Source organism: Canis lupus, chromosome 8 (assembly GCF_048164855.1).
Source record: "Canis lupus baileyi chromosome 8, mCanLup2.hap1, whole genome shotgun sequence".
NCBI classification, from domain to species: domain Eukaryota; kingdom Metazoa; phylum Chordata; class Mammalia; order Carnivora; family Canidae; genus Canis; species Canis lupus.
The window spans coordinates 8503859-8517101 of NC_132845.1; the positions used below are offsets into that span (position 1 = coordinate 8503859).

General features: G+C 40.6%; 1 protein-coding gene across 3 annotated transcripts in view; it reads left to right on the forward strand.

Moving 5' to 3' along the window:
* Positions 1 to 9923: 9923 nt before the first annotated feature.
* The window catches only part of MIGA1 (mitoguardin 1), an 87097-nt gene continuing 83777 nt past the window's right edge, over positions 9924 to 13243 (forward strand). The window contains exons 1-2 of one of the 3 annotated variants that reach the window (XM_072834135.1): positions 9924 to 10084; positions 12995 to 13108. In XM_072834135.1, coding sequence (XP_072690236.1) covers positions 13010 to 13108 — 99 coding nt within the window. In that variant the 5' untranslated portion in view covers positions 9924 to 10084; positions 12995 to 13009. Of the gene's footprint in view, positions 10085 to 10298; positions 10488 to 12994; positions 13109 to 13243 lie in introns of those variants that run through there. The other 2 variants (XM_072834133.1, XM_072834134.1) reach the window with 2 other exon arrangements.

Consider the following 13243-nt stretch of genomic DNA (forward strand, 5'->3'; position numbering starts at 1 on the left):
TATATTTAATTTTTTGCCTATATCTTCAGAACTGTAAACCTCAGGGAGAGCAGCGAGGATTTTAATCTTGCTCATAATATTCTCATAGTCCACGGGACTCATAGTCCACCTGGGTGGCTCAGTGTTTTAGCGTTTGCCTTCACCTCAGGTCATGATCCTGGGGTCCTAGGATCAAGTCCGACATCGGGCTCCCCACAGGGAGCCTGCTTCTCTCCCTGCCTATGTCTCTGCCTCTCTCCGTGTGCCTCTCATGAATAAGTAAGTAAAATCTTTAAAATGTTAAAAAAAAATAATTATTCTCATAGTCCAGCATTGAAAGACTCAAATATTTATTGATTCTCAACTGGGGGTGGAGGGTATTTGGTCCCATGGTGGATAGTGGATATGTGGCAGTATTCCTGAAGAAGATGGGAGGAAGAGAAATTAGCTACATTCCTTTGCATTGACATGACAGGAAAGTCCAAAACATCATTAGTGACACTATTGAGAAATCCCAATTTAAACAGTCCTTATAATATGTTTTTGGTTATAAGTAATAGAAACCCAATTAAACTGTTGCTCCTAATGTGATGAACAAGATGGATTTGGTGGGGGACAGGCAGATACTGATTTTATTGTTTCTCATCATTGTCCCCGAAAATCTCTGAAGATCCAACCCTCTCTGTTCCTAAGACAAAACCTTAGGCAAAGCCTTTTGCTTTTCCAGTGACTCCCAGGTAATTAAAAAGTCCTCCAGTCGTGTTCTAGTAAGAAACAAATGATCTTTTTTCCCTGGTATTAAAAAGTTCTGTCCAGTGCAATGTCAAAAATTCCAGAACCATACAGGCAAAAAATTATCTGCCATTCCCTCCCCATTCTTCCCCCAACTGGTTTTTCATTTTGGTCCCCTCCTGGGTTGAAAAAGACAGGTACAGAAAGATTCTTTCCTAACTAAAACAGCTTTAGCCTGGTGTCATTGCTCTCTGGGTACAGCAGAGGTCTGAGGCTGGTCTTTCTCTTCTGGAATTATCACTTATCTACAATCTCTTGGCTCAGTGGTGTACCTTCTGGTGTACCTTATGACATATACCTCAGTGCTCTAGTTTCCAGGGATTCATCCAAAGGTTAGGATCATCCCTCTCATGCAGGCAGTCCTATTGGACAACATCTTTCAAGATGATCCAATCCAGTTCTCTTACATGGATCCTTCACTTGGTCCACAAAAAAGCACATGTATATCTTGCACAGAAGTGTGGGCCATTCCCATCAGCCTGTGTTCATCTTCTTGGAGGCAGTCTTAGCCAATTGACTTACGACTTTTCAAATGAAAATCAGTTACCAAGTCTTGCCTGTCTAATATGCCAAAGGACACATCTTTCCAAAATGGTCCTCTTGGGCAGCCCTGGTGGGTCGGTGGTTTAGCGCCGCCTTTGGCCCAGGGTATGATCCTGGAGACCTAGGATCGAGTCCCGCATCAGGATCCCTCCACAGAGCCTGCCTCTCCCTCTTCCTGTGTCTCTGCCTGTGTGTGTGTATGTGTGTGTGTGTGTGTGTGTGTGTGTTTCATGAATAAAGAAATAAAATCTCTTTAAAAAATGATCCTCTTAAAGCCCTTCAGACCTAGCTTGAGATGAGAGGGAAGCATCTACCTCTCTACTCCCAGTATAGTACCTTGAATTGGATGGGAAGATATTTGGCGTTAACTTTTGAGGCCTCTGCCAAGAAAATCAAGTTTTGTTTATTCATAAATAGGGTAAGGGTTCAAGTTACTCTAGCCCAGGGATTCTCAAAGACAACACTGACATCTTGGACTGAATAATTATTTGTTGTGGGGTATGGTTCTGGTGCATTGTATGAGGTCTAGCAGCATCTGTAGTATCCACTAGATGCCAATAGCACCTCCTCCCATTGGTGACAGAGTCACCCCCACTTGGGAATTACTGCTTTAATTTAGGTTGGTGCTTCTTAAACTTTTTTCAGATAATCAAATCAGATCATTCAGAAAATTAGGTCAGTAGACAGGAATGCTCACAATTAGAGGCTTCCAGCAGGGATTACTATGTGGGCATATCTGTAAGCCACTTGAAGCACATCAGTGAGCTGGGGTATACCATTTGAGATGCTCTTGGGCAAAATAAAGGGTTTATTGGCTCTTTAAATCCAAGGAAGGCTAAGTTGAACTGGGAACTCGAACATTACTGGGATTCCCCATGATCTCTTCATTAGTCATTTCTTGAATTTGCCATCTTACAGTTTTCCCCAAGAACAGAATTCCTAGTTTAAAAAAATAGATTATTGTCTTCACCTTGGTTAAGTGCTGCTTAGAAGCATTCAGCCAGGGAGGTTCAGGGTCATGGAAGAAAACAGCAGCTCCAATGACAATTATGTGGATGGATGGAATGGAAATTTCCAAGAAAGAAAATAAGGAGCCAGGTCAACCAAATATTATTTAAAAAATTGATATTGGCTTAAAGGCTGAGCAAAAAGATTTCTTATAGGCCAGTGTAGGAAGGATTTTTTTAGACAGAGGGAACAAAACAGGCAAAAGGACATCAGCAAGAGATAGTATGCCAGATGCGGGAACCTCCTAGGGGTCAGTATTACTAGAGCAGAGATTGAGGGCAAGGAATCAGGGACAGGCTAGACAGAGAAGGCAGATCATGAGTGATCTTGTCTGCTAAATAAAGTTTTTCCTCTAGATATCCATGAAGAACTTTAAGAAAGGAAGTAACATCATGAGATTTATACATTGATTACTTGGATAGCAGTGAATGGCATAAATGGGGGCTGAATTTTGTAGAACACAGACCAGGGAGGGTAAGGACCTAGCAGTGGAGATGGCCATGAGAGCCACCAAGGAGATAAAAATCAATAGATGTTCAACTGACTCCATGAAGGATGGAACCTAGGAAGATTCCTCTGTGCAGATTCTCTTCATTCTTGCCTAGATTATTTTGATAGTTCTATGTCTTTCTGACTCTAGTCTCTCCTCGAATCTGTTGCCATTATTCTGAACACGAGCCTTTCTAAAACATAAATCTAGTCATAACTCTTCAATGATACTTTGTCACCCCAGAGGGTTTTTTATTTTTCTCATCAAGGGCCTAACATATAACCAAGGTGCCTAAGGTGCAACACCTAAAAACCTTGCACTTGTCTGAAACAGTATCTGTGTACTTTAGCCACTTGGCTTGCCTCATTCTAGTCCCTTCATGGAGTCAGTTTTACCCAGACTTACTCCTTTTATCTCATCTTTTGTTACACCCAACCAAACATGTAGGTCTCAAGCTCTTCTAAGGTAGTTTTGTTTTGTTTTGTTTTGTTTTGTTTTAAATAGGCTCCATGCCCAAGGCAGGGCTTGAATTCAGGACCCTGAGATCAAGACCTGAGCTGAGATCAAGAGTTGGATGCCTAACCAACTGAGCCATCCAGGTACCTCCTCAAGCTTTTCTAATCTACATTTCATTCTTTTGAAGGGGAAAACATTTGCTCATGCCTCTTTTATTTAATCCTGATTTCTTTAGCCCTAACTTTAAACCTAAGTATAGAATCCTATTCTGTCTTTTACTCCTTTCCTTAGACGTGAACTCTGCCTGGGGTGCCTGGGTGGCTCAGTTGGTTAGGCATCCAACTCTTGATTTCAGCTCACCTCATGATTTTAGGATTATGGGATTGAGCCCCATGTTACGGTGTGTGTGTGTGTGTGTGTGTGTGTGTGTGTGTGTCTGTGCTCAGCAGGGAATCTGTTTGGGATTCTCTCTCCCCCTTTCCCTGCCCCTCCCCTGCCAGGATGAATAAATAAATAAATCTTTAAAAAACAATAAAAGGGAACTCCACTCATCCTTCAAGAGTTGTCTCCTAGGAGAAGTCATCTTCAACTTCTTCAGGCTGTTTGGACCCTTCCTTTTATGGAATATTCTTTAGTGATGAGTATACTACTAATTATAAACTATACATTATAATGTCATTATTATACATTGCAATGATTTGTTCACTTTTCCATATCCTGAACCAAACTGTCGGCCCCTTATCCTAGTATATCTGGCATTCAGCACAGTACATTGTACAATGTAGGAAATGGACAAATCAATAAACCTACTATTGAAGATGAGTGACTATGAAAATATGAAAGAAACATAAAATATATTTTCTAACCTGGGGAGATAGTAATTTTCTTATGCTTTTCAAAATGGTCATCGTTTAAATATATAGATAACAGATGCAGCTCTTAATTTTATGAATTTTAAAGATAATATAGGGTTTTCTAGACTTTTAAAATATTACCAGGTTTCTAAATGTGCAAAATAGGAACTCTTGTTTCCATGTAGGTTTATTTATTTTTTTAATTTATTATTTTTTAAAGATTTTATTTATTTATTCATGAGAGACAGAGAGAGAGAGAGAGAGAGAGAGAGAGAGAGAGGCAGAGACACAGGCAGAGGGAGAAGCAGGCCCCAAGCAGGGAGCCCAACACCGGGCTTGATCCAGGCCTCCAGAATCACACCCTGGGCCAAAGGCAGCGCTAAATCGCTGAGCAAACTGGGCTGCCCTCCATTTGGGTTTAATTTTAATTTTTCTGTTCTTGGTTTTAAAGTAACTCTGGAATAAACTTATTTACCTAAGCCCTTACTTAGGTGACTCTGTATTTTCTACTATTTTATGGTTTGATGTAAATACCTCCATAGAATACATAATTCTTATTAGAGCAGCATGGCATTTTAACAAATACTAAGGCAGTCCAGGGAAGTCATGCTCTAAATTATTCTCTGACATCAGATCTCTAGCTTTTACCATTTACATAATCTCTTTAAGCCTCAGTGTTTTTGATCTAAGAAATGACAATAATAATTTTTTGAGGGTAATAGCTTTGTTAAGATGTAATTCACACATTTGAAATATACAATTCAAAGGTTTTTAGTATATTCGCAGATTTGCACAACCAGCACAATCTAAGTTTAGAACATTTCATTGCCATAGGTGCCTGGGTGGCTCAGTTAGTGAAGCACCAGACTCTTGATTTCAGCTCAAGTCATGATCTCAGGGTCATGAGATTGAGCGTCGCATTGGACTCTGTGCTTGGTGTAGAGTCGGCTTGTCCCTCTCTCTCTATCCCCCCTCTTCAAATAGATGATAGATAGATAGATGATAGATAGATAGATACATACATAGATAGATACATAGATAGATAAAATCTTTAAAAAGTAAAAGTATTTCACTGCCCCAAAAGAGCAGTTCCATACTCTTTAACAGCAACCTTCATTTTCCCACATTTTTCCAGCCCCAGTCAAGCACTGATTTACCTCTGGTCTCTAGAGATATGCCTATACTGGACATTTTGTATAAAGAGAAACACGTAAAATGTATTTTTTTATGACAGGCTTTTTGGCATGTTTTTACTTTGTAGCATGTACACCATTGCTTTTTTGTAGTCAAATAATACTCCACCATGTGGACATACTAGGTTTTATTTATGCACTCATTAGTTGATGGATATTTGGGTTGTTGTCACTTTTTAGGTACTATGAATAATGTTGCTATGCACATTTATGTAAAGTTTTTATGTAAATGTATCTTCTACTTTCTCTTGTGTATTATCTAGGAATCGAATTTGCTGGGTCACATGGTATCACTGTGTTTAACATTTTGAGGAACTTGAATGAATCTGTAGTATTTGGATGTAGAAGGAATGCATATTCTAAATTAGCATGTAGAGCCATAGTCTGAGTTCTGAATGCCTTTGTTGGCTTGGTTCTGACTTGTGCAGGAGTCTGCCAAACACTTCTGGGTGGGTCATGAGAACAAAGATTTAATGGCCAGTATATGCTTTTTGGCATCATATAGATTAAAAAGGAGGGCCTAAATTATTTTAGGGGACTCTGCTAGGTTTTGGCAGTTAATGGAAAAAGTAATTGGATATATGATTTACCTAAAAGAATTAATCTATTTAGGAGATGTAATTGTTTTTAACTAAATTGCTAGAATTTGGTCAGGCTTAATGTTTTCACTTGATAAGTGCTGTTTCCACCAATATTTCAGGAAGTTCATTGGCCATATGTTAATGTGTCAGGTAGAGTGAGCAGTGGTCCTCAATATCCTAAATGAAATGTCAGCTACACACAACCAGTGCATTAAATCTGATTTGGGTGCCTTCTGCGTGTGGCTCATTCCGAAATGCTGGGCTCTTTTCTTATTATTGTGGGCTCCTCAATGACTGCCCCTCTTGCTGGGGATTTCTCATTGTATCATTTCCTAACATTGGGGGTGGAGGGGAATCTGTGGTTAACCATTTGGATATTCCACTAAGTTCCTGGTTCAAAGGGTCGTTCAAGCCTGGCTACCTTCTGTGGCATTCATATGGCCCACAGGATAATGTTTCTTGCAAAATTGCAAGTACAGGCCACTTTCACTACAGCCCTCTTTCTTTGCTCTGCCATCAGAGGCCTCTTTGGATGGTCTGTTGTCTTTAGATTTTTCAGGCAACATAAATTATAGGGCACAGAAGTCAGATTGTCTGAGTTTCTAAAAGTTCCTTCACTTGGCTTGAGGTAGCGGTAGGATGGAATATGAACTCTACTCTCCCTACTCCTCACACACAGCACTCCAGAAAACTGTCTCTTAGGCATTTTCATTTTTCAGCCTTCTTTGATCAATTCTACGGCATCATTCCCTGGAGCTTTGTGAGAATCGAGGATTGCTAAAGGGGCTTCACATTAGTTCTAGCATGCCCTGTGTGGTTGGCCTAGCATCCTTTTTAAGAATACTTAGGGCACTTGACATCTATTTCTTTTTCTTTTTTTAAGGATTTTATTTACTTGAGAGAGAGAGAAAGAAAGAGAGAGCATGAGTTGGGAGTGGGCAGAGGGAGAGGGAGTAGACTCCCCGATGAACAAGGAGCCCAAAGCAGTCCAGATCCCAGTACCCTGAGATCATGACACTTAGCCGACTGAGCCACTCAGGTGCCCTGGTATCTATTTCTTTTAGCTTTGGTGCTTCTGCCAAAGGACATGGAAAAGTTCCATAGAATATGACCTACATCTCAGAAATGTGTGTCAGAATTGTTCTAAGTTCTTAACCATTTTTTGGTATCTTGGACGCCTTTGACATTCTGGTAGAGCTTAGGGACCCTCTTCTCAAAGAAACATTTCTATGTGCATAAAACAAAATGTATAGGATTACAAAGGAAACCAATTATATGGAAATAAAGTTTTATCCTCAGATCCAATGGAGTTATTTCTCAAGTTAAAAACTTACATAAGAATATTAATGCTTTTCAAGAACTATTACAGTTATCTTCCTAACACCCCAAAGAGGAAACGGAGATATAATAAAATTAAGTACTTGACCCAAGACCACACACCTAGTAAGAGGCAGAAAAAGGATTTGAACTTGGACAGTCTAAAACTACAGCATTGTTTTGATACTATGCATATAGGATCTTCCAAATTCATTGATGGTTGTTTAACAATTCTCCTCACTTAGGGCGAGGGACAGACCTCTAGAATTAACCAAAACCCATTTTTCTCCTGGGCCAAGATAACATAAGATATTATATCCAGGGATGTCTGTCTGGCTCAGCCAGTAATATGCAACTCTTGATCTCTTGGTTATGAGTTCGAGCCCAACGTTGGTTGAGTATAGAAATTATTAAAAAAAAATCTTAAAAAAAAGACATCATATCCAAATGTGAGACTGTGCCTCCCTGATGTTGCATCCATGTGGAATACCCTGTCCTATGTTTAAGTCACTATTTGTTTGGTTTTCTTTTGCTTGTAACTAACAGCATCCTAATTGATACACCTACTAATGACTAAGATTGTGTGTTAACCTTAGAAATAAAACACTCAATTATTTTACCAGCAAAAATGGGTTTATTTGGGAATAACAGAGAATTGCAATTTGGGACAAGCAAGGTATGGCAAAACCATAGGCAAGTCTAACAAACACAGGAGAAGAACCTTATTTTATGGAGAAGGAGAAAGATGGGAGGGGTTGTTTTGAACAAAATTCCCTTGGAGAAAAGCAAGGGTTTGGGATGATGATGGTTTCTCACTGGCTGAGTTGCAGGAGTAGTTGATTTCTTGTAGGAGATGCAATGTATAGCTTTCCTGTTGGAGCCTGTGACTGACGATTCCTTCCCTAATTGACATTGAATGGTACAGCTTTCCCTTCCAGCCCCTCCTTACATCATCCTGAGTCCACTTTAGTGAGGTTTCCCTTCATTAATTTTAGCAATTATGTACTCTGCCAACCCAGGAGAAGGGAGGCTTGGAGCAAATTACATTGATTTAGAAAAGTAACAAAAATATTTCATTCCTCGTTCCCTTGCTAAAGAGTAAAATCCATAAAGAGTTTGTACTAGTATAATGTTTATTGTGAGATTAAAAGAGATAATGTTCTCAGTAAAGTTGCTTTAAGTGGTAGTTATTACTACTGCTCTTCCCATTATGCTGAATGTTCAGAAATTGTGGGAAGTAGGGAGGGGGCAGCGGAAAGGAGATTGGGAGAATAAACAAAAGACAGCCTTACAAATTCCAGGTTCTTCCAATGTCAATGGCACCATTTACTTTACAAGTGCAAAACATTTTCACATGGAACTATGTGCACTTTCAGTCACTATTCACCTACCAAAGTCATACATCAGTATGGTCATTCTCCTTATTTCCCATTTGACTGTATGGGAATTTTTAAAACAAGGGGCACCTGAGTGGCTCGGTCAGTTAAGCGTCTGCCTTGGGGTCAGGTCGTGATCCTGGGGTCCTGAGATCCACCCCAGGCATAGGGCTCCCCGCTCAGCAGGGGGCTGCTTCTCCCTCTCCCTCTGCCTGTCCCCTACTTATGTTCTCTCTCACTCCTTCACTCTCTCTCTCCAAAACATAAATAAAATCTAAAAAAAAAAAAAAAAAAAAGGAATTTTGGAAACGAACAGAAATGATTATTCATTCCTGCTCCTTAGGTGGGAATAGTAACAACTACTGTCATGTTTCAGCTATCCTTACAAAATTATTTTGACACTTCACCACAAATGTGCTCAGCAATTGGAAGTTAAAAATGTGCAGTGTTGATGGAATGTTTTGCCTTGAGACTACACATAGAAACAGCATCTTTTTGTGTGTGCGGTGGTTCTCCACATCCCCCCTCCCAGCCCATGTGTTTACTGTGTGTTAGGACCTCAGAACAGTGTATACTGTGCCTAATGACTCAGGGATGGCCTCATTTACATATTCTAATTCAGTGGGAAATGTGGAGAAAAACTAAACAGAAATTGAAATCAATAACCTCCAACAGGGCAGCCCGGGTGGCTCAGCGGTTTAGACCCTGCCTTCAGCCCAGGGCGTGACCCTGGAGACCTGGGATCGAGTCCCACATCAGGCTCCCTGCAGGAAGACTGCTTCTCCCTCTGCCTGTGTCCCTGCCCCTCTCTCTCTCAATCTCTCTCTCTCTCTCTCTCTCTCTCTCTCTATGTATATATATATCTCATGAATAAATAAATAAAATCTTAAAAAAAAAAAACCCAACCTCAATACAGGGTTAGAATACCTCTTAACATGCATTCGCTTAAGTGCTGCGGCTCTATAGTAGAAGTTCTCAACCTGAGCTCCGTGGGTTGGCTTGGGGCGTCTGAACCTGTATGCACTGTATGCATTTTTTCCTTTAAAACGATATATGAAAAAAATAAAATAAAATAAAAAGCAATGTATGAACAACAACAACAAAAATAAAACAATGTATGAGTGTGTCTAGGTGCATTTTTCTGGGGGTAAAGTCTCCTAGTTTTCACTAGATTCAACGAATAGTCCCAGAGCCCCTAAAAAGGGCTACGTAATGCGGTTGCCAGTTGGCAGCACCGTCAAACCGCAGTTGTTCCCAAGCGGTCCCTAGCTGCAGCAGGCGAGGCGGAAACCTTCTGCCCTCAACAAAAATGGCGGGAGCGGCTTCCCACGTAGCCCCTCACGCGGAAAGGCTAGAAGGCCCCCGCCACCTTCTCTCCACCTTCCCACTCCTGACCCCGGAAGGACTCCGCCCCCGCGGCCAGGCGGCGGCTCAGCGCGGGGCTGCGGCGAGGAAGCGGGCGTGGGCCAGCCGCACCTGGCCGGGGCAGCCGCAGGTAGGAGGGGGCGGGCCGGGGCCGCGCAGAGTCCCGCTGGGCTCCGGACTGCCCCGAGCCGGGCGGGGGCCGGGCCGGGCCGGGCGGGGCCGGGCGGGGCCGGGCGGGGCGGGCGAGGGGAGCGGCGCGGGGCCTGGGCGGCGGCGGGGCCGCGGTGCGAGCGGGGCGTGCACGGGGCTTGACCCGGGGGCGCGGGCGCGGGCGGGGGGCGGGGGCCTCCTCGGCAGGTGCTCTCGGTGAAGACGGCCGCGGCGGACTGCGGCCTCGGGACCCTCTAACCCGCGTCGCTCCTCGTCTGCGTTCCGGAGGGAGGCCTCCCGGAGACCGAGCTCTGCACAGACCTGCGTCGTTGCTGTTTTAGCAGCATTGCCAACGAAGCGTTTTTGCTATGTTTTTCTCACAGGTTGCATGGGTTTAGGCCTCACTTCATTTTTTTTTTTTTTTTTTGGTGTGTGTGTGTGTGTGTGTGTAGTTCAGACTTTCCTGCTTGCTTAAATTCTAAAGTCCAAGGTGTAGAGTAGAATTTTAGGAGATTTAGGAAACAAACTATTTATCACACATTTTTTTTTCTTCTTCTTCTTCTTCTTTTTTTTTTTTTTTAGCTCTGCAGTGGTTAGCTGGAGAGGAGCGAGTAATATTACATAATATAGTATTTTGGGAGATGTTTTAGACGCACTCTACAAAGTTGAATAAGAATTAAACCGCCTTAGTGTGCATTTTATTTTATTTTATTTGTTTTAGTGTGCATTTTAATTAATACTTATGAAAACAACTGACACGCTTGGTTTTTTATTGTTATTTTTTATTTTTAACCTTATTCAGTTATTAAGTTTGGAATCATACCCTCAGTGATTTTAACTTAAATGGAATGAGGTAAATGAGAATGCAAAAAAAAAAAAAAAAAATTGTCAGAATTCTTAAGGAAGCCGCGGCAGCTTAGATTGAAATGTTTCTTTCTCCTCTGCTTAAAAAATTGGAACCCTCTATAATGGAGAAAGTCCTTTTAGATGAATTATTCAGTTTTTTTTTTTTTAAACTGTAGCACAGATAGCTTAATGATCCAGAATCTTCAGTTACTAAAAATGCTCCTCAAGAAGTCGTGGATTTTGGGAGGCGGAGGGGATAAGTGTGCTTTCTTTTTTTTAAGATTTTTCTTTTTAGTATAACGTTAAAAGAATAATACAGGTGCTTAAAAAATCAAATATTTGAGAAGACTTATAATGAAAAGTAATGATTCCTTGCCCAACCTTTCTTTCATGCCAGCCTTGTTCTCCAGAGGACCATTTTTCTCTTGTTTGTTTCTTCATGGATTGCTTTGTATTTCTCAGTTAAATATTTATATCATAGTTTTTTGGTTGGAATAAATGTACTTCCATTAGAATTATACTGAGCCTGAACATTGTAATCAGAATATGTTTGAGGGGAGATTAACTGTATACCCTGCGAGTGTCACTAGTAGGGAGTAAGGTTAGCGTCAGTAGCAGTAACCCACCTTAAGAAGTATTAACTGTGTTTGATTTGAAAGGAAACTACTACTTAATCAGTGGACTTGATACTTGTCTGAAGAAAGGATATTAACCGAAATGGATATCTACTGGAGTTTACAAAAAGAGGAGAAATATATGCAGAAATAAAGACCTTTTTTTTTTTAAGATTTTATTTATTTATTCATGAGAGACACAGAGAGAGAGAGAGAGAGGCAGAAGGAGAAGCAGGCTCCATGCAGGGAGCCCGATGTGGGACTCGATCCAGGGTCTCCAGGGTCACGCCCTGGGCTGAAGGCGGCGCTAAACCACTGAGCCACCCAGGCTGCCCAGAAATAAAGGACTTAAAGTATAGCCAGTCAATAAGCTTTTATAGAGAGATTGCTAATGATTTTTATTTTCTCTTTAGTTATGTTCCTGTGGCCCTAATGGAGGAAAAGAAATGTTAAATTTGGTAGACATAAAGATTCTGGTTACTGGAGAAGCCTACTCTCTTGTGTACCAGAGACCGGTTCAGGCTTTTAATTGGCCTAGATAAAATATTCTTCAGGACCCATTCATTTTGTGCTCACCAGGGAGCCTTTATAACTTTTTTTTTTTTTTTAATTTAGCTCCTTACCGTTTTTTATTTCAGGGAGGGTATGTTTTGATGACATATATAGGCATTCTTTTAGTAGATAGCATATTTACTATAAATAAGTAAATTTGTAAGCTAATTTATACATCAATATTAGGTGACTTTGTTTAGTATGCGTCCAGCTAGGTACACAGGTAAAATGGAGTTTCTGCCCTTGAAAAGCATAGACCCAGAGCCGGAACCATCGTGTTTCTGTGACGGTTCTGCTATCTTTAAGGGCCCTTCTGAGAGATAGCTGCCTTCTCTGTAGACATCTGACTTCTCTTTCTCTGGTTTCAATAGAAACAGGCATTAAGAAATACTAAAATTTTATAGCATGTATGTGGCCTTTCTTTGAAGATCTTTAAAATGTGCTAGTTGGAAAATAAGTGCCTGAGTTCTGAAGTTCAGTGAACTGAGCTTACTTTCTGGCCCCAGGAGTCCTGGTTCCAATCAGATTCCCTTCAGCACCTGTCTCTCCATTTACTTGTAGGAAATAGGTGGGAAGAAATTGATTTTACATTACCATTTAAAAGCTGACATGTTTAACCAGAAAAGAGAGAATCTAGAACTTGCAATTTTCTAAGGGAAATATGCTATCTGAACTCATAGTTCAAATCTAACTCATTTTCTTTTTGGGTGCTTTGGTGATTAATAAACCTGTAGTTCAGATAAATTTAGCTCATAATTTTCTTCAGGGAAGAATATCATGAATAATTAACTGCAAAAAGAAAAAACTGATAGAGATAAATTTTGAATTTGTATCTTTCATTTGGTGGCTCATATATTTTTATGTTTCATTTAATGAAGATCAGAAGAGGAGTCATGTCAGAAGAAACAGTAAAGGAATCACAGTTTTCCTTGAAGACAGCAGTACTAAGAGTGTTTGATCTTCCTGTGTCTTGGTACTATTCTCTCTCCCAGGTAAAAAAGCAAAAACAAATGTGAAATTACTAAGTTTATTGTTCTGACCGTAGTATTTTGTTTACAGTATTTAAATTTCAGTTGAGGTTTTATTTTTTTATTTTTAAAATATTTTATTTATTCATGAGAGACACA